The sequence below is a fragment of the Ovis aries genome, chromosome 3 (assembly GCF_016772045.2).
Source record: "Ovis aries strain OAR_USU_Benz2616 breed Rambouillet chromosome 3, ARS-UI_Ramb_v3.0, whole genome shotgun sequence".
NCBI lineage: Eukaryota > Metazoa > Chordata > Mammalia > Artiodactyla > Bovidae > Ovis > Ovis aries.
The window spans coordinates 78,940,082-78,962,643 of NC_056056.1; the positions used below are offsets into that span (position 1 = coordinate 78,940,082).

General features: G+C 36.7%; 1 protein-coding gene across 3 annotated transcripts in view; it reads left to right on the forward strand.

The window, feature by feature from the left end:
* SRBD1 (S1 RNA binding domain 1) overlaps nucleotides 1-22,562 on the forward strand; it is a 227,919-nt gene that overhangs the window by 201,628 nt on the left and 3,729 nt on the right. Inside the window, exons 19-20 of one of the 3 annotated variants that reach the window (XR_009599843.1) lie at nucleotides 2,440-15,060; nucleotides 21,975-22,040. Coding sequence is in view for 2 of the 3 variants with exons in the window: in XM_012172342.3 (XP_012027732.3) it covers nucleotides 2,440-2,622; nucleotides 21,975-22,159 (368 nt within the window). In the remaining variant the exon portion in view is untranslated. Of the gene's footprint in view, nucleotides 1-2,439; nucleotides 15,061-21,974; nucleotides 22,160-22,562 lie in introns of those variants that run through there. The other 2 variants (XM_012172342.3, XM_004005979.5) reach the window with 2 other exon arrangements.

The window sequence follows — 22,562 nt, forward strand, 5'->3', positions numbered from 1 at the left end:
CCACTTGACTTTGCATTCCAGGATGTTTAGCTCTAGGTGAGTGACCACACCATCATGATTATCTGGATCGTGAAGATATTTTTTGTATAGTTCTTCTGTGTATTCTTTCCCTCTCTTCTTAATATTTTCTGCTTTTGTTAGGTCCATACCCATCTTTGCATGAAAAGTTCCCTTGGTGTCTCTAATTTTCTTGAAGAGATCTCTAGTCTTTCCCATTCTATTATTTTCCTCCATTTCTTTTCACTGATCACTGAGGAAAGCTTTCTTATCTCTTCTTGCTATTCTTTGGAAACCCCACTAAGACAGTAGGTGCTAAGAGAGGTCATCAGAGGGCAGACAGACTGAAACTACAATCACAGAAGACTAGACAGTCTGATAGTATGGACCACAGCCTTGTCTAACTCAATGAAACTAAGCCATGCCATGTAGGGCCACTCAAGACGGATGGGTCATGGTGGAGAGTTCTCACAAAATGTGATCCACTGGAGAAGGGAATGGCCAAAACCCTTCAGTATTCTTGCCTTGAGAACCCCATGAATAGTATGAAAAGGCAAAAAGATAGGACAGTGAAAGATGAACTCCCCAGGTCGGTAGGTGCCCAATCTGCTACTGGAGATCATTGGAGAAATAACTCAAGAAAGAATGAAGGGATGGAGCCAAAGGAAAAACAACACCCAGTTGTGGATGTGACTGGTGATAAAAGCAAGGTCCAATGCTGTAAAGAGCAGTATTGCATAGGTCCATGAATCAAAGCAAATTGGAAGTGGTCAAACAGGAGATGCCAAGAGTGAACATTGACATTTTAGGCTAAAATGGACTAGAATGGTTGAATTTAACTCAGATGACTATTATATCTACTACTGTGGGCAGGAATCCCTTAGAAGAAATGGGGTAGCCATCATAGTCAACAGAAGAGTCTGAAATGCAGTACTTGGATGCAATCTCAAAAAATGACAGAATGATCTCTGTTCATTTCTAAAGCAAACCATTCAATATCACAGTAATCCAAGTCTATGCCCCAACCAGTAACACTGAAGAGGCTGAAGTTGAACAGTTCTATGAAGACCTACAAGACCTTTTAGAACTAACACCCAAAAAGATGTCCTTTTCATTACAGGGGACTAGAATGCAAAAATAGGAAGTTAAGAAACACCTGGAGTAATAGGCAAATTTGGCCTTGGAGGACAGAATGAAGCAGGGCAAAGGCTAATAGAGTTTTGCCAAGAAAATTCACTGGTCATAGCAAACACCCTCTTCCAACAACACAAGAGAAGACTACACATGAACATCACCATATGGCCAACACCGAAATCAGATTGTCTTCCTTACTCATCTTTATCTCCTCTTAGTGATTCCAGCTTTTGTATCTTCTATGCTTCTGGTTATTATCTTTAAATTTGATTTGGATTAGTCTCTGGAGTTAATAGGTGTCTCTGTACTCCTCCTAGAGAAAACTAGAGCCAGAGGTCTCTTCCCAACCTTCCTCCTGTCAATGCTGTGTCCTATGGTGGGATAATCTGGGATTTTAGTTTCAGACTGTTTTTATATATATTTTACAATATTCATGAGCAGTTATTTAACCTAGTGATTTTTATGGTTTCTGTGCTCATCACTGTTTCTTATAGTCCACGTTATCATTTTTCTTGAACTCAGTGTTTTTGTTGGAGTTTATACTTAAGAATTTCTTTTCAGAGAGAGTATATTATATGGGTTGTACCACAGTCCATACATGTCTGAAAGTGATTTTAACTTGTCTGCTAGTTGCTAGGTATATAATTCTAGATTCAAAATCATTTTGTCTCAGACTTTTAAAATATTGCTCCACTGTGTTCCAGCATCTGTGTTTGTCAGTGAGAAAACTGATGCCAGTTTGATTCTAGTTCCTTTCAAAGTAATGTTTTATTTTTATCTCTTAATTTTTAAAATTCTAAAGTTTTCCTGTCATAAGTCAAATGTGAGTCTTTTTCTAGTTATTCTTTTCCCATTCATTCTGTTTTATACTCAGTAGATTCCTTTGGGGAGCTTGTGTTTTTTTCAGCTCTGAGAAATCACCTTTTCCTTCTCCTCCTCATTTAATTTATTTTCGTCCATTTTTCTCTGTTCTCTCCTAGAATGCCAATTACACAGGCAGGATCAATTAATGTTGGGGCTTTAAGTAACAGAAAGTCCTATTAATGGGTTTAAACAAATAAGTGGCAATTTCTGTGAAGTGCATGGTCAAAGTCTGGTGGCTGTTTGTTTATATTTGTTTGGCAGAGAAATAAGCTCATTTTTAATGAAAGGCTCTAAAACCCTCTGCCTGCCCTCTGGCCCTCCCACATCCCCCCATACTGTTTATTTTTTTTTATGACAGAAAGATAGTATTATTTTATCTTATTTTTTAATTAAAAGATAATTGCTTTACAGAATTTTGTTATTTTCTGTTTCAAATGGTTACAGTAGTCAACAAACTGAATCTGCAGGCGAAACTCAGGGAGTTGCTGTAACAGCTTCAGCAGGTGTTGAGGTCACAAATGAGAAGCAAGTCAAGAAAAGGAGCAAAACTGCAGTGAATGTTGTACTAAAGCCAAATCCTTTGGACCAAACTTGTATTCACCCGGAATCGTATGACACAGCAATGAGGTAAGTCTGGGGCCCCTGTGGGAATTCTCTATGCTCACAATGAGTTCTCTACAGCAAATGGCCTTTGTTATGGCATAATGGAGACTTTAAAAATATGACCATGTTTAAAATGACAACATTTTTGAGAAGTTCCGCATTGCTGAGTTGTGTGGCACATTATTTTATTTCAGTGAGGAATGAAACCATTATTCCTGGAGCAGTGTCAAGCTAATAAACCCTGGTCCTAATGGTGAAGTGTGTGTAATGGAAATTGCATGGCACTCTCCTCTGTTTGTTTTGGAAATTAATAAGACACAAATGACTAGCACCTGGCTTAAAGCTTGTGCTTATCTAAAGATAAAGGCCTTTAGTAAACAGCCAGCTCTCAGATTTCATAAGAAATATTGCCCTGCTTAGTTACTATAGAGTCTAAGAAGTGATATACTTTTAATGAGAATACATTAATTAACACAGGGAAAGGTTTGAGTACAAGGGAAAGTTTAAAATTAGGCATTAAAAGAAAAAAATTTAATACCACATTTGATCAGTTCACAGTTTTTAATTAGTTCAAAAATAGTGACTTGCTACACAACTGCATACTTAAGGCTTCTAGTGGACTAAATAGTTTAAAAATAGTGGACATTTTAATTTTCACTGAATCTAAGTTTTTAACTTGTTTTAAAATAATTTATGTTTGAGTATTTTAAGAAATGTAATTTAATTTCTTTTAAAATATTTAAGATTGTGAACATTTTAGAAATTTCCATAAACATTATAGAAAACTTAGAAAATAGAAAAAAAAAAGAAAATTCTATCAACATCAGCAGTGATATCCTTTTTCTCCCAATATTTTATTATAAAAAAATTTAAAGAGAGAAATGTTGAAAAAAAATTTTACAATGAATCCCAATATACCGTCACCTAGATTTTATCATTAATATTTTACTATGCCTGTGTTTTCACTCATCCATCTTCTTGTCCATTAGTCCATTTCTTTTTTATATATATTTTAAAGAAAATTGCAGATATCAGCACACTTTCAGCTAATACTGTGGCATGTATATCATTAACTAGAATTCAGTAGTTTTTTATCTTTTTGTCTTTTGAGGTAAAATTCACATACATTTAAATTTTAGGTATATAAGAGCTGAATTTTGGCAAATAAATACCTACCTACATCTGGTAACCCAAACCTCTATCAAGATGAAAAACATTACCGCCATCCTAAAATGTTCCTTTGTACCCCTTCCCAGATAATCCCTGGGATTACTATAATCCCATATTCCAGCATAATCCCTGTTCTAGCCTCTCAGAGCTGACCACATGTTCACATTTTTCAGCCAAAGATTAGTTTCCCTCTTCTTGAACTTCATATGAATGACATCATACAGTTGTACTTTTTTGAATAAGGGTTCTTTCAACATTTAGAGATTTTTTTAATTCATACTGTAACATAAACAAGTAGCTGGTTCCTTTTTATTGCTAAATAATGTGCCATTGTATGATTATACCGTAGTTTATTCTCCTTTTTGAAGGAACCTTGCCTATTTCCAAGTTGGCTATTATGAGTAAAGCCACTTTGAACATTCTTGTGTAATTTTTGTTGTTGACATGTGTTGTTTGCACTCATCTTGGAAAAATACTTAGGAGAGGATTCGCTGGGTCATAAATCAGGTGAGTGTTTAGTTTTTTTATAGAAACTTCTAGACCATACTCCAGTGTAATTAATTGTACCATTTTACACTCCCATCTGGAGAAGGCAGTGGCAACCCACTCCAGTGTTCTTGCCTCGAGAATCCCAGGGACGGGGGAGCCTGGTGGGCTGCCGTCTCTGGGGTCACACAGAGTCGGTCACGACTGAAGTGACTTAGCACACTTCCATCAACAATGCTAACAGTTCTCTTTGCCATAATCTGGTATTAGTCTTTTTAATGTTAGCCATTCTCGTGTATTTGTGTATGTGGTAGTGTATCTGTGGTTTTAATTTGCATTTCCCTGGTGACATTGAGCACTTTCTCATGTGCGTATTAGCCATTTGTATATCTTCTTCTGTGAACCCTCTGTTCATATCATTTAGCCATTTTCCAGTTGAGTTGTTTGCTTTTTTTATTATTGAGTCACGAGAATTTTAAAAACATATTCTGTATATTAGTCCTTTGTCGAATATATGTTCCACAAATATTTTGCCCTAGTTTGTGGCCTACTTCTTTATTTTCTTATTAATGTCTTTTGATGTGCAGAAGTCTTAAATTTTGGTGATGTCTAATTTATCCATTTTTTCTTCCATATGAAGTTACTACTTTGTATGTGCTAAGAATCTTTTGCCTACTTCAAGTCATGAATCTATTCTTCAATGTTTTCTTCTTAAAACTTGATGATTTTAGCTTTTACATACAGTGATATATCTGAAGTTAGTATGATTGGAAGTAGGGGTCAAGGTTCACTTTCTTTCCTCATTGTGAACATTTAGTTATTCCAGTACCATTTTAAAAAACAATAACAAAAACACAACTTCTCTTTACCCATTGTTTTGTGCCTTTGTTGAAAATCAGAAGACTGTGTAAGTATGAATCTATTTCTCTCTCTCTCTTCTGTTTCATTGATCTTTTTGTCTGTACCACACTATCTTGATTACTATAATTTTATGCTAAATTTTGAAGTCATATAGTGTAAGACCTCCGACTTTGTTTTTCCAACAGTGCTCTGAATACTCTAGAGGATTTGATTTTCATATAAATTGTAGAATGAACTTGTCAATTTACATTAAAAAAACAAAAACAAAACCTGGTAGGATTCTGATTGGGCTTATATTGAGTCCATAGGTGAATTTAGGAACAACTGATGTCCTCATAATATTTATGGAGTCTTTTGCTCATGGACTTACTTAATCTTTCCATTTATTTATAACTTCTGTCATTTCTCTCAACAGTGTTTTTTAGTTTCTAGTGTGGCAGTCTTGTGCATGTTTTATTAAATATATTTCATGCTTTTCAACACTATTGCAAGTAGAATTTTTAAAAATTTGTTGCTGATTGTTTTCTGCTAATATGTGAAGGCAAAATTGATTTTTAATAGTAACTTTGTATCCTGTGACCTTGATAAGTTCATTTACTAGTTCTTAGTAGGTGTTTGTAGATTCTTTAAATCTTCCTGTATAAACAATTACATTATCAGCAAATAAATAGACTACTTATTTTTTTAATCTTCATGCTTTTTGTTTCTCTTCCTTGCCTATTGCAACAGCCAGGATTTTCAGTACTGTATTGAATAGGAGTGGTCAGAATGGGCATCTTTGTCCCATTCTTAATCCTAGCACATGGTTCTCATTTTTTTAATATTAAAAAAAATTGTGGTCTCACAGTAATTGTATTTTTAGTGTTTGTTTGAAAAGGTGCATGTATGCACATGGATTTATAGACTTTTTGCAAGAGTTGCCATCTCCAAATTAGCATTTTGCTGTATGCAAGCCAGTATCTTTTTTTTAATATACACTTTTGTTTGGTTCCATGATGTAGTTTGAATGTGGTTTATATGTTCTTCAAGTTTCTTTCTAACATAAGCACACATTTTTGGTTTCTGCATATTGCTTTTTAAAAGGCTAAATAATATTCCATCTAATGACTGGACTGTAGTTTAGAAATAGTAGTACTAGTCTGTGCATGCCTAGTCATGTCCGACTCTTTGCAACCCCATGGACTGTAACTCACCAGGCTCCTCTGTCCATGGGATTATCCCGGCAAAAATACTGCAATGGGTTACCATTTCCTCTCCAGAGTATCTTCCTGACCCAGGGAACAAACCTGAGTCTCCCGCAGCTCCTGCATTTGCAGGCAGATTCTTACCACTAAGCCACCAAGGAAGCCAATAGTCATACTAGTAGTGGTTCCTTATGATGGATTCCTAGAAGTGGAATTACTCTGCCAAAGGGTTTGAAAGTTTATGTGGCTCCTAATATACATTGCCAAGTAACATACTGATTTATAATGCCACCAGCAATGTTCAAGCTTGAGAAATCTTTAATTTCTCCTATTAGACAGGACTTCTCTGCCAGTTTTCACACAGGCTAGTTTCTGCATGTGGAGCATAAAAACCCCTACCAGTGACTTCATCCTTCTCTCTGCTTTCTTTGGGAGTAGCCTTGTCTCTCAGAAGCAGAGTACTTGAGGACTGTTTCATGGAAAATTTCTCTACATGAAATTCCACTCTTGACCTTTAAAATCTGGAGGAAAAAATGGTAATTTATCTAAGCTTGCTTACCATCCCCGTTATCCACTTTGGAACTGTGATAGTGGTTTCTAACTTTCTATTATACTTAGTACAGACATCACTCAACATAGGTATGTCATACTTTTCATACGGTGTTACAAAAGGGTCTTCCCAGGGAGGAGAAGCTCATTATGGATGTGATTAGGTCATCAGTGGTTTGATTTCAGTCCTGTAAAAGTAAATTCCATTGCAGTAAATTTCATTTTTAGTTATATTAGGAAAGTAGTAGAAACATAAAGCGCTTTAATGCTACCCTACCATGATGTCACTCCCAGAAATACACCAAAATGTGAAGCCATTAAGTCTTTTTACTTTTGTATTTATGATATTCTCTCTCATATTCATATTTTAGAAAACTGAGATCATGGTATTTTATAACCTAAGTTAGGCATTTAGTGGTTTTTAAAAGTTACTTTTTTTAACTATTTTTATTATTTATAGTACTTAAAAGTTGTATTTATGTGTAAGGATTCTCTATTAAATATTAAAGTGTTTCATATGGACTGAGCTTTTTTTCTGATTTAATTTTGTATCTGCTTATAATGCAGATATGTTTTGAAATATGAATGTTTAATTTTTTATGAAGTAACTGTATTATTATTTTTCTTAAGATACCTGATTTCTAAGATGAATTCAGTGTTCCCATATTTTCTTCATGGTCTTTATAGTTTCATTTTTTTACTGTTATGAATTTTATTGTTGATTATTTCATTCATCACTTTGAATGTAGAGAGTGCTGTGGTAGGGCCTAAAGAATATAAAAATGAATAGAGGTGCTTTATGGTCCCAGGGACCCTACCAAAACAAGGAGGATGAAACTTAGTCACAGATAACCCATATCAGAAGTCAATAACTGCTAACAGCCCTTTTGGTTTTTTTAAATATAAATTTATTCATTTTAATTGGAAGCTAATTACTTTACAATATTGTAGTGGTTTTGCCATACATTGCCATGAATATGCCACGGGTGTACATGTGTTTCCCATTCTGAACCCCCCTCCCATCTCTCTCCCCATCCATCCCTCAGGGTCATCCCGGTGCACCAGCCCCAAGCACCCCGTCCCATGCATCGAACCTGGACTGGCGATCCCTTTCACATATGATAATATACATGTTTCAATGCCATTCTCCCAAATCATCCCACCCTTGCCCTCTCCCACAGAGACCAAAAGACTGTTCTATACATCTGTGTCTCTTTTTCTGTCTCACATATAGGGTTATCGTTACTATCTTTCTAAATTCCATATATATGCATTAGTATACTATATTGATGTTTTTCTTTTTGGCTTGCTTCACTCTGTATAATAGGCTCCAGTTTCATCCACCTCATTTGAACTGATTCAAATGTATTCTTTTTAATGGCTGAGTAATATTCCATTGTGTATATGTACCACAGCTTTCTTATCCATTCATCTGCTGATGGACATCTAGGTTGCTTCCATGTCCTGGCTATTATAAACAGTGCTGTGATGAACATTGGGATACACGTGTCTCTTTCAATTCTGGTTTCCTTGGTGTGTATGGCCAGCAGTGGGATTGCTGGGTCATATGGCAGTTCTATTTCCAGTTTTTAAGGAATCTCCACACTGTTCTCCATAGTGGCTGTACTAGTTTGCATTCCTACCAACAGTGTAAGAGGGTTCCCTTTTCACTAAGTTTGAAACACAAACTTGTTCACAGGAGAAAGATTTCATTTCCAGATCGGAATTTCTTACAAGGTTTCATGCAGGAGATGGCATTTGGGCTAGGTGTTTCAGCCAGTAGAAAGAGGAAAAGAGATGTTTAAAAGAGATGGAGATAGGAAAACATAGCTCAGGTCAGATTTGAGGAGCAGTTAATAAAAACAAACCTTCATGGAGTATATCCTCATTACCAGGCACTTTGGAAGCATCAACTTGTTTAAACCCCACAGCAATTGTATAAGGTTAGGACTATTAATATTACCACTCCTTTAAGTATACAAAGTCCCAGATGGGTGAAGTAAATTGCCTAAGATAATTCAACTGGTGAAACCAAGATTTGAACCAGATCTGTGACACTCCAAAACCTGAGCTAACAATTAAAAAGCTAGTTTGGAGCCAGATTTAAATGTAATCATAATGGTCTTTCAGATTAAGGGAATCATACCCTTAAAGATAGTCTGTGTTCAGCACAAAAATGTAGCAAGACTTGTGTTTTGTGTGCTTCTTAAGGAAAGAAAAAAAAGAGTATCTGGAATATGCTGTCTTTGGGTGTTCTTCTGTATCATCACATGAAATTAGACTGTCTTTCCTCTGGGGAAAACATTATTCCTCCGATAACGGAAACTTTGCCTTTTTTATTTTATTAAGGGTTCTGTAGGAAATGGATTCTTCATGTAGAGTATGCAGAATTTTATGCTGTTATGCTGCAAATACAATGTTTGTTGAGTACTGCACCCAAAATAATTCCCTTCGTTACGTTTTTTTTTTTTAGAATGAAACATGTACATTTCAAAATAAGCAGCTTGATAGTGACAGCGTTTGGTCACCATCATTTTAAGAGAAGAGGCGGGTGAAGAGCAGCAGCAGCATGTTCACCCTAGCATTGTACTCACCTCTGCCAGAAAGTTTTTAAGTAAGCGAGAAAGAGTAAGGAATAATGCACGGTCTTCAATAAATGTCAATTTAAAAGCATAGTAAGAAAACCCATATTAGAGAAGGTATAAGAACATGGGATTAAAAATCTACTGTTGCCACAGATAGATTTTATTTCAATAGTCCTTGGAACCCATTCTGTTCTCAATCTTTTACTTATTTCAGGATCTGCTCACATTTAGCTGATGTGTCCTACTTCACTGAAAAAATTCAGAGCCACTTTCCTGAGATTATCTCTCTATCTTTACTCATTCTGTCCCACACTTTCCCGACCTACCCTTCCATCTCCTGATTCTATTTCTCTTTATAAAATGTTATGACTATCTCTTCTATCTTAATGTCTCCGTCATTTATTGCTTTTGTTTTGCCCCACAGACCTATTGCTGATCTGGTATCCCATTCTTCACTCCCTAAAAGCGCAAAGAAGCAACCACTTTTTTACTTCCTCCTAGAATTTCTGTCTCAATGCTCCTTTTCATTGCCAGAAGTCTCAGAAGAATTATCTGCCTCTAATTTTCACTGCTTGTTCTCTCCCAGCCTTTATAGATTGGCTTCTGTCCTTACCACTCTGGAATCACTCTCTCAACAAATAACCTCCTAACTGTCAGAAAGTGGCCTCTTTCTGTCCTTAAACCACTTAACCTATTCTGCTACTTTTGACTCTATTAGCTTACTGATCTTCCATGACTGTTTTCACATTCTATCCTCTCTTCTTCCTCTGGCCTTCTCAAGGTAGATAGACTTCAGGTTTTGCCTTATTCACCTTCTCCTTTTATTCTTTATTTTTCTCTGATTGAATGCATCCACTCATATGACTCTTCATCTCTCACCCCTCCACTGTCAATTCCAGTCCTGCATTTCCACATTAGTCCAGGCCTTTCTTCTAAATTCTAGCTTTCCCTTTCCATTTGGCTGTGAGAGATTTTCTCAGGAATATCTTAACAACTCAAACTCAATATATCTAAAAGTACAACTTGTATCCTCTTTTTCCCTACATTTATAACTCCCACCTCTCCCATCAGTCCTCTTCACTAGCCCTATACAAAAGCAAGACAGACAAATAACAAAAAGGCTTGGTCTTCCCCTCTTGTCCCGTGATGAATGGTTAATGGCACAACTGTCTTCCCATTAGTCAGAGCTAGAATTAACAAATTATTCATTTATTCATTAAACATATACCTTCCAAGTGAGTGCCTGCCATATTCTAGGTACTGTTGTGTAATCTTGATTACATTCAAAGATCCCTGCTCTCAAGGTCACAGACAGTAGACAATAAACATAATGAATAAACCGTATGATAAATGTGATAAGAACAGTGGGGGGGGGGGAAGAGCAGAGTAATGGGGATCAGGATTACCAGGGTTATGGATAAGAACTTGCAAATTTAAGTAGAGTAGTCAGGGTAGACCAGATTGAGAAGGTGACATTTGAGCAAAGTCTTGATGGAAGTAAACGATTTAGCTGTGCATGCAGATATCTGAGGGAAGAGTGTTCCAGGAAGAGGGACCAGACAGTATAAAGGCCCTAAAGTGGGAGCTGGCCTGCCAAGGTCAAGGAATAGCACGGAAGCCAGGGTGGCTAATGCAGTGAGCAAGGGAGAGAAAAGCAGAAGATCTGGTCAAAAGGGCATTGGGAGGCTATTATAGGGACGTGGCCTTAATTCTGTGAAGTCAGGAGCCACAGCATTGTTTTATGCTGAAGAGTGGCATGCTCTGATTTATACATTTAAAGGATACATTGTTTGCTGAATTAAGGACATGAGAAGTTGTAGTTGAAACAGGGAGACCAGTTAGACTTAAGTGCAGCAATCCAGGTGAAAGCTGGTGATGATTGAGACTAAGATGATGGAAGAGTTGATGAGAAGTTTTTAAAGAAGAGTCAATACTATTTGCTGACAGGTTGAATGAAGGGTATGAAAGACAGTAATTGTAAATATGAATGACAAAAATAATATGAATACCAGAGACACTGGAAGATGAAGTGATAACTTGTAATGGAGGGGAATGGGAAAGAGAGAAGTTAAAGAACTAAACTTGGATCACCAGGCCCCCCACTCAGTGATTTCTCCTCATCCTGTGGCTTTAGGACACAGATTGGCGTGGCATTATTTATTTAATAAAAGAATAAAAGATAGAAAAAGAGAATGAAAGATGACTATATAGGAGAAGACTGAGGAAACAGAACTAATTATATTTAGGAGTTGATGATTTTAATAGAGCAAAATGAAGTGTCTAGCTTTACTCCAATTTAAATATTTTTTCTTCAGTCTAAACTGACTGAGGTCAGTGTAGTTGTGTGAGCAAAACTGTTGCCAGAAGGTCTCCGTCTTCCTTTCTGCCATTGTGTTGAATAAATGCTTCTTTTAGAATCCTTTGTGGATCGAAGGGGTTTTATGACCTTCCCATGTTGAATCCCATGCCTTCATACAGTACTGTGTCTAGAGTGCAGGACTTCCTAGATTTTACAGACTGGAAACGTTCTGGTCTCCCATTCTTCACTCCCTGAAAGCTAAAAAAAAGCAACCACTTTTAATCTTACTTCCTCCTAGAACATATGTCTCAATGCTCCTTCTTTTCATTGACCATGAAAGAGGGTTATTTCCCACTTTCTGCCATCATCCAGAAATTGTCACGATGTCTCCATGTGTGAGTGATTTCATCATGTTGGCTATTGTGGGCCATGAATAAAATTGCTGCTGTGAGTAGAATGAAGCCCAAAAGCAGTCTGTGGAGGGGTTGCCACTTTCCCCACACCTCCTCAGTTTTTGTCCTGCCATTCTGGTTGGTCAGGAGAGCCAACAGCAAGTGTCCAATTTCCCCTTTTTCTTAAATAAGGTGCCAGGAGGCAGTGCTTTGTGCTGAGATTATGCTGATTTGTACACATCACACTGAGGCCTGGCACTCTCCCAGAGAATCTGCTGCATTAAGAATTTGATTCACTCCAGATAGCTAAGCTTGAAAGTTGTTACATTCTTGGTTTAACTTGAAAAATGCCAGGAAATTTAATGTCAGGATTGTCACTCTGCACTCATTTTGATAAAGCTTTAGCTAGTAGTTAATTGTTATTTCTGTTTTGGTCATCAGGGAAAATTTTTAAAAGGTTAGTTTCTAGCAGGAATATGGCATACAGCACCAGAGTGAGGGACTAGGAAAGTCATATATCAAGGGATGATTTACATCAGTATTTGCACTGTTATATTAGTAACGTGATATTTCTTTTATTACTGCTGATATTCCTATTTCTGACCCTTATGATCAGTGTGAGAAGTATGTTTTCAGAGAGTAAACAACCACCAACTTAAAATTCAGGTCTGGAACAGGAATAATCATTTAACCTCACAAAATATTTTCTTGAGGACAGGAGATCTGTACGAAAGCTAAGCAATGTTTATTCTTTATTTATGGGGGGTGGTGGGGGGGACTTGTGTTGGGTTTTAACACCAGAAGTTGATCAGAGGGTACAGACTTCCAATTATAAGATGAACAAGTTCTGGGGATATAATGTACAGCATGGTGATTTATAGTTAATATTCTATTATAAACTTGAAAGTTGCTAAGAGAGTAGATCTTAAGTGTTGCATCCCCAAAAAGGAATGATAATTATGTGACATGATGAGGGTATTAAGCTAAGGCTGTGGTGGTAATCATTTTGCTATTATAAGTGTATCAGATGTACACCTTGGCTTATAAGTTTAAGTTGTACACCTTAAATTTATACACTGTTATATGTCAATTATATCTCAGTGAAGCTGATGAGAGAAAGGCCTACAGAAGTAGAATTAACTCAACAAGAAATGGATCCCAACTATTGCTCCTGAGCTAAAAGCAGTTGGGGGCCTAGGAGCTAGAGAGTCTCTGGAGATCCTGCCTTGTGCACTGCCATGGGGCTAACATGAATCAAACCAGAGAGCTTGATGGCCCATACGGAAGACCTGTAATAACTGAGCACATCTCAATCTCTGTTTCTTTCCCATTCCTGTTCAAGGATTGAGCACCTCTGAACTCTTTTTCTTTTTTTTCTTTTTAGCCTTGCTTTCAGAGGTTTTATCACATTCTTTCCAACTTCAGCTTTCTGCCCAGCAAGAAGCCTTGTAGCTAATAAGCAGCTGTAATACAGGAAGTTGAGGTTGTTTTTATTTAAAAACAAAACAAAATGGCAGTGGTAGAACATTGGTATTCATAGTTTCAACTGTGAGCAACTCAGAAGGCCCCTGACTTGTGGTGATTTGTAATTTTCTGAGGGTAAGTCACTTAGTTTAATGAGTATGTCTGACACACCTCCCACATCTAAAATTCACCACAGCTTTATTCAGCATTTGCGTGCCAACTAACTTTTACAATGATAAAAACATATTTCCTTGTGGGAGACTTGCCTGAAAAGAAACCCAGCTACAAATGCTGTAAAATAAATGAAGATTAGGTAAACAGACCTAAGAAGTAATTTGTAAGTTTGAAAGATCTTAAATTTTTCTGGACTTGCCTCACAAGAGTTGGCAGCATTCAGACATGAAAATTAAGGCAGAATCTTTTCTGGCTTTTGATAAGTGATGTCTTAGGGTATATATCAATTACTGCACATTAACTTCTTCTATGGAGCTATGATTAGACAATATTATATTGCCTTTTCATAAAGAGACATAACATCACAAAAGAGAGACCAAACCTAAAATACAAAGATCATAAAAAGGACAGATTACGGAAAGCAATTTTTGGTGTTTGTTTTTTCCTTGTTAGTACTCTAGTTAAATACCCAGATAGCTTACTATAATTCCCAGGAAGTAGCATTCATCATATTTTTGAGAATGCTTTCATACAAGAGAAAGATGATGAAAGAGATTCTACCCACTGGAGAATCAGATGACCAGGATGTGGGATACTTAGGAACCGACTGTCATGTCTAGCGTCTTACTCACTGTTCTAACACACACCACATGACGTTTTGGGCAAGGCTGGCAGAGGTAAATAGGAAGCTGAAGAACCTGAGATAGCACCTAACTTCCTGCTAGCTTACTCTGGAGGCAGAGCAGTGCCAGACTGCCTAGGTTATTCAACCTCCCTATATGTCAGTTTTCTTATCTGTTAAATGAGGATAATGTTACCCGTCTCTTTGGATGAGAGATGTGAGAGTTGGTCCATAAAGAAAGTTGAGCACTGATGAATTGATGCTTTCGAATTGTGATGCTGGAGAAGAATCTTGAGAGTCCCTTGGACTGCAAGGAGATCAAACCAGTAAATCCTAAAGGAAATAAACCCTGAATATTCACTGGAAGGACTTTTGCAGCAGCTGAAGCTCCAGTACTTTGGCCATCTGATTCAAGAACCAACTCATTGGAAAAGATGGTGATGCTGGGAAAGATTGAAGCCAAAAGGAGATGGAGGTGACAGAGGATGAGACGGTTAGATCACTGACTAAATAGATATGAATTTGATCAAACTCTGGGAGATAGTGGAAGACAGAGAAGCCCGGCTTGCTGCAGTCCATGGAGTCACAAAGAGTTGAACACAACATAGCGAGTGAACAACAACTACTTGGGATGGCATGACTAAACGTATAGAGAAATCTTAGCACCTGGGAGAGAGTAAGCTGTTATTACTGCTCTAGTCATTGCTGTTATTTTTGTTGTGATTATGAAGGGGCTGTCCAGTTGAGTCGGAAAAGGGGAGTGGGGCTGATTTACAACTGTTGGCTGCCCAGGAGAAAAAAATGTTTTACTGTATGATCCAGGTATAATTAAATTATAATATAATTTAACATTGTTAATTACTGTTAACACTGGGTCCTGGAACTGAAAAAACACTGCTTTCTCTCCTGCATATCTGGAGAAACCTTGTAGTCAATGAGAGGGAGTTGCCAGCCAGCCATAGTACTTGCTTCTGTCTGTTCCATCTCCAGCATATTTGCCCTTCTCCTTCTCCTCTTCTCTCTTCTTCAGGTTTAGATTGCTCAGTCTGGAGCCTGAAACTCAGTCAGGTATTGATTTAGTCTCCCATTATCTCCCTTCTCTCCTTCTTGTCCCCACTCTCACTGTGGATTTTAATCTTAGCGTGGCTTCTGACTCTATGTGTGACCATAAGCAAATTACTTTGATCTCAATTGCCCAACCTTTAAATGGAATGAAAATGGCTCTGCCCATTCAGAGGACAATTGGAGAGATTTATGGAAAGGGCAGGTGTTGAACATTTTCAAATTTCTTGAAAGAAGGATTCCTGGACAGGATGGATTTCATAGTATAAAGGCTATTTCCCAAGGAAGAAAATTCTTTATTCCAGTAGATGGAGTTTATCCCCTAGTAGTGCCAGAGCTTTTTCATTTCAGCTTTGCTATCATGAGCCTGTATGTTTTTTAAAATACTGCTTTTTAATTTGCCCTCCTCTTTCAAATATTCATAGGCACTAATCCACGTTATGGCTTTACAGACAGTAAATTAAATTATATGAATTCTGAACACAGTGCTTTTGAGCTGTAGCGAGTCTGCAGCCTTTGAAACCACTAACTTAATTTTGTACAACTCTTATTCAGTAACTCAAAAAGAGCCAAACTTTTTCCTTTTGAATTTGGTTTAAAAAATAATAATAAATTACTCCCAGGCAGTGGTACTATGTGCCAGATTTTATCTGGGACCTAAATCTTCTGTCTACATTGAAAATCTCCCGGAGTTAAACAGTAAGCAATGCTAATGAAGATATGGTATATAACGAATTTTACCTTCGCCACAGCCTTGTGGTCTCTGCTGTGTGACTTTAGGCTGGTCACTTAATCTATATAAGTTTAAATTTCTTTATCTGCAAATCTGTATCCACAATAAATTTATGAGAGAATTAAATGAAGTCATCTTTACTGAGCACTTTCAAAGTATTTGTCTGCATGTAAAATCCTACCTCTAAAACAGCAGATATAAATGGAAGATAATTAATTCTGATATACTGTCATTACTTAAATTAGACTAAGCTCATTCAGGGCAGTCTCTGTTATCATGTTTCATAGAGTCTTCTTCCACAGTAAATAAGTATTTATTGAGGAAAACAGAATGATTTTCTAAATTATTTTTAATTCACTTCAGCATTTTGTCTCAAGCCTTTGAAGAGCCTTGATTTAAACAAATCTTTATCATTTGAAGATGTGTGTGTGTGTATGAGTGTGTTTAAAACAACACAGACTCAATGGAAAGAGGATGATCAAACTGAGCAATTGGGTTATTGGGTTTTTTTTCTGTGGGTTTTTTTTTTTTTTTTTTTGACAGGAGATTATTGTTTTAACAAGTATAAGAAAACTGATTTTCCTTTGTCACTTATAAATTTATTTCTAAGACAGGATTTTAGAAATCTTTAGAGCAGTAATCACAACATTTTCAATACATGATGCCTTTCGATTTTTGTATTTTCATGTGCATTTGGATGTATGTATATATACATTGGGTTTTTTAAATTATAGCTTTAATTATATCATGATCACACAGTATATCATACTGTGGTTCTGAAATAGGAAAACCTACACAAAAATCAAGGCTGCTTATTCTTTGTGGTATTGGTTACTATTTCTCTGATCTTAGGTATTTTGTAACTGCATGTCTTCTTCAGCTATTTCTAAAGAGATCATTCTAATCTCAGGTTTTTAGAGCATGTCTATATAAGCTCACTTTAACTGTTTTCTTTTTTTAACAAAATTCATTCCCTTTACTAAACTGCTAAAATAAAACCGCTTTCTAAGGGTATGTTCTCCCACAATTAATGCAGCATGCATCAAGTATCCAGCTCTATGCATGTGTAATAGACCTTTGAAAAAGGAGGAAACATTTACTAAGTTTTTCAGAAGTTAGAATCAGGTTAACAGTCTGATGCTTATAAACCAAGTCTTTTGGAAGACAGACTGCATCCCTTAATCTGTGGTAGTTTCTTTTTGGTTCTTGTGTTTTTTTCTGCTGCTCATAGATCCAAGAGTGTGTTTAGATGCAGGAAGTACTCCAAAGACACTCTAAATGGTACCAAGCAATGACACTAAACGTGCCCCCCCACCCCCAAAGAGTTTTAGAAATACCTTGGTTACCCTTTCTGAAAGGGTTACATTTTTTCAAAAGTTTATCTGCAGTGTGTAAGTTTTCAAAAGCTGTTGCATTTTTATGAAAAATTACTTGCTGTAACTTTCTGTGGTTGATGATATGCTAACAAAAACCACTTCAGTATTACCTTCACTAGATACCTGCTAGCTTCTGAGCCCAGTATGTTGTTCTGTGGGCTTCTCTGTAAATGCCCTCTACTTGAATTTACCGTTATTTGTGGATTTTACATCAGTGAAGATTTTGAAGGATTCTGGCCCAGTTCAGTTTCTTGGTTTAATAGAGGTTTGAAAAGATTCTTTGATGATGATTAAAGTGCAGTTCACACTGCCACCCCTTTGATTTGACTACTGAAACAGCAGATGTGGTAAAGCCACACTGCTCTAAGCAAAACTAAAGTGCGCTGCTCCATGCTCACCTAGGTGAGTGCAGCTCCCATAGGTAGCGTAAAGGAGTAGTGGGTTTCCCTCCTTTACCATGTTGGAATTTACATTGTCTTTAATATAAAGCAATACATTTTAAATGCATAGAATGTGTGGGCTTCAATATAACAAACTGAACTTTTCATTTGTGTCCTACCACTTGCTCTATAATCACAATCCCAGGTAAGAAGGACAGGTTACCTCTTTTGTTTTAAATTGTTGAATGTCTGCCTGTATTACAGATGATGCTTTCTGCTTTATCTGTAACTACTTTTTCTAAAATGACTGTGCTCTTGTGTTTATTGGTTTATTGATATGATTACTTTAAGACTGAGTAAAACCAGTGGATAAAAATAAACAAGTATGAAAGTCTCTTTTAAAAGTATCTAGCGTGGATGGACAGCTAGGAGTACTTTGCCCTTGCAACATGGTTCTTTGTGGAGCCTTAAATCTTGTGTGTTTAGCCCACAAAGCACATGTTAATATTAAGTCGTTTTTAAAGTGATGGAGTTGCATCACCATGACTTTTCTGTGCTCTGTGGGATATCATGTTGCTTTAATGTAATGAGTCCTGGGCTCCTAAATTTCTCTCTCCATGCTGGAAATGATTACATAAAACTGAATGGCTATATCTGAAGTCTAATGAATCTTGAGAATTTCTTATTCTTCAAGAAAAATATTACAAAGACTTTTCTTATTCTTTGAGGAGGAGAACTTGCATTTGTAACAAGTTTCTGTTGAAGATATCAGCGATTTTAGGTTTTATATAGCATTCTGTTTGAAAAACAAGCAGCCTCTCTCTGCTGCAAGGTCTGTGTTTTAACTTTGTGCAGATGTGTGCTAAAAGAACATGATGTGCTTATTTGTTGCATTTATGCTACTTTCTTACTTTAAGTAAGATGGATGAAATTACATATTAAATAGAAACAGCAGCTCAGACAGCAGTCCTTAGCAAACTGAAAAAGCCTTTCAGAGACAGTAAAGAAAATGAGACTATGATTTTAATAACCCATGGACTTTTGAGAGAATTGTCTACTTAAATATGTTTATGTAATAATTTCTCTGTTGGATTCATCAATGTTAACTCTCTTAATATTTAAAACTAATCTGCCATTAAATCGTGTTGGTGAAATGTTACCCAAAGTATTGTTTTATATCTTAACCAAATATAACACTTTAATTTTGACATAACTGCAGTTATAAACAGACATACACTGATGTGTATAGCATGAAACTCCAGTTAGTGAAAATAGCTATGTGGCCTTGGGCAGGTTATTTAACCTCTCTAAAGCTCGTTTTTCCCTTTCTGTATGATATGATACCTACCTTTTAGGATTATTGTCAAGATTAAATGAGAACATCTGTCAAGCACTATTTTTTCAGAACACGTTCACTCACATTCTAGTTCTAAGCTTCATAAAGTACACTGTGTTTTTATATGATACTTCTGAGCCAGAAAATACTTTGTGTTCAGTATTTCTTATTTCTAAAATGAAGCCGTATGTTGGATATTATTTATCAACTTGATTCTAGAGTAAAAATTCAGAATAATGTAGAATAAGTTATTCTTAGTGTATTTAAAGAACACATGTTTATTAAGTGGCTACTGAGCAAAAAACATTGTTTCCTATGGTTTACATTTGAATATTTTTGCAATTAAAGAGAGGTCAAACTCAATGCTATTCCCAGTTCATTTTATAGTCTCCCTTTTGTTTGTTAGTTTCCATTTTCTGCAATCCTGTTGTAACTTTAAGAAAGTTCTCAAAATAAAAAAAAGCATCTGACTCTGTTGCATAGTCATTTAAAAATAGGGTTGATCAATACTGAAGCATTAGCTAGGAGTTCAATTTGGTGCTTTTTTATTGATTTTAATTACCAGTGCCCTCAGGCTTGTGTGTGTGAGGATGAAAATGATATATGAAATATGCACCCAGGTTAAACAGACCAATAATCTTTGTGCATCTGCAGCCACTATAAACAGAATCCTTTATGTGGAAGTGACTTTAGTATCAGTTAGTTATATACACACGCACACAAAACCTTAAGTCTCCAAGTGGCCTCCTGAGCCAGTGTTTTTGCTATTGAGGCCAAGACATGTGCAGTACTTTGGGAAGTTTCTTTTAGTTATTTTATTAATTATAAAATGCTATTCAAGTTTATTATGAATCTTCAACCCACAAATATACTTTTTTGGCCTTTTAATTGTTGATTGTAAGCCAAAATCTTGGGTATTTGAAAGATGTTCTGCTGAATGGCCAGTTGCAGACCAATCAAGCCAAGAGGGTAAATACCAGGGAAGTCTGCTCAGCAGGGCCGGTATTATTTAGAAAGTTGTGCAAGGAAGTTGGCTGTGGACAGAGGTTGCCATGTGTCATCTGGCCCGTCAGTCAGAGCTATAGCAGCTGTTGCCTGTCACCAGGGCCGCTATATGCTACTAACAGACACCTATCAGCACTAAAGATCCCACTGCCTGTCCATGGGCCCAGGAAGCCATGGACACACAGACGTAAAGTGTGTAACTCACTGGCCACCAGTTGGGATGGAAGCTCATTTAAAACAAAAAAAAAGGAGCCTAGGCACTAACTCCTTAGTCTTCCGTGAGACCCTTAACCAAAATATATTAAAGAAAATAGGTTGGATTTTCATCAGTCTGTTTTTGACCAAAATTATGACTTTGGAAATGTAGAAGGATTACACATTTGAGCTCAAAGAGATACTGTGGTCAAATGAGAGATGAGAGAGTTTCTCCACTAGATAACAAACTATCACTACCAGATTATCATTAAAGAGGCCCTCTCTAGTTGAACACAACAGTGGGGGGTTGGGGGGGGGATTGGAAATAACAAGCATTCCTTTTGTGATCATGCAGTAACCTAACAAATAGGATACATCCCAATTCTAAATGTAGACAAGCCTCCAACAGTTTCTTTTTCCCCTACCTGTATTCCAGAGACATCCTTAGAGGAAAGGATTTGGGGGCATTAGTATCACTATCTATCTGATTACTGTGTTGACATTTTTTAAGAGCCATTAATCATAGGAAATGGAACTTAATGATGTGGAAACGTACACAGCCAAGGAATATCAAGAAAGTAAGTTTTAGCTTACTTAATATTCAGATGAGATTGAAGGGAAATTCATCTTTAACCCTTTGTTTTTTTCTTGATTAACTCATTACTGAACTGCACAGCTGAATAATTGAGAGGCGACTAAACAAACACGGGGAATGGTAAACATAGCAAAGGGAAATTGAGAAAGGCAAATAGTCTCCTAAGTATTACAGGTATGCAATATATAAAGTATATAAAGTAATATTCACCTTAAGATTATGTAGAGGTCTTCCTTGCAGAGCTTCTGTTTGAGGAAGAAGTCACTTTTTGATAATCTTCTCATCCTTTTTCTCTTGACTTCTGAATCCTTAATATACTTCATATGATTTAATCCATGTGAGGCATAACCGTTGATGGAGAATTCTTAGATTGAGCATATGCTTGCACAGGTTACACTGTCATCATGGGTACACAGAAGTAAAGAACAAGAGATATGGCATATGGATAAAGTGATTTGTTTGTCAAAAGCGGGCAATCCTTGTTGGGTATTTTGCTGGATTTTGATAGCAGCAATTCATTGTTTGCCTAATAGCTAATTTAAATGCAGAACATTTTCCTAACTGAAATTTGGAGATACATGAAACAGATATAGGTGTCCTTATTTAGAAAATATATCTGGCACTAAATTCTAAGAACATTGCACTGTAAAACATTTCTGATGCTGATTCTGAGCAGGAGCTTCTTTGGAAAGTAACTCAAAAACCTCAGATCATCCCTTTCCTTTTTTCTCCCAAGACAGATCACCTTTATGGCATGGGGCACGCTGTAGATTTCCAGTAAAGACCGGTTGGTTGGTTGATGTATGGATCTGAGATGAAGAGGAGTGATTTATGTAAGGAGACTGGAAAATAAGTAATATTATTAATGTGTGGTGGGGGTTCTTTTTTTTTTTTTTTTTCCTCTGCAGGTTTTTGTCATTCATTGGAGGGACACTATATGAGATTGGAAAGCCAGAAATGCAACAAAAAATAAATTCATTCCTCGAAAAAGAAGGAATGGAGAAAACTGCAGAAAGATTGCAAACAACAGTACACACCTTACAGGTCATCATAGATGGTCTTAGCCAGCCCGAGAGCTTTGACTTTCGAACAGGTAAACAATGAATGTGAATACCGTTCACTTGAATAGCTCACAGTGGTCCTACGCCACAGGATCCTCTGTCCTGCCTTTCTCTCCATGAGAAAACTAGAGCGCAGTGACCTTCCTTCACAGTCACTGAAGCTAGTAAGTATCCAGAGCCAAAGTTGAGGCCAGGCCTCCAGACTCTTCCTCCCAGGCTTATTTCCCATGACACTAGACTAAAAACGTCATGCATGTGCTGCCATGTTCATGGAGACATGCGTTTTTCAGAATCCCTTTGTAACTGTTTCTACCTCATAAGAGTCAGAAGTCCAAGGTAAAGCATTCAGTTCACAGATTAAAGTGAGTCTTCTTTCTAAGTTACAGCCTTCCAGGTTCCTGGATTCTATGTCAGTGAACACTGAAGAAAAAAGAT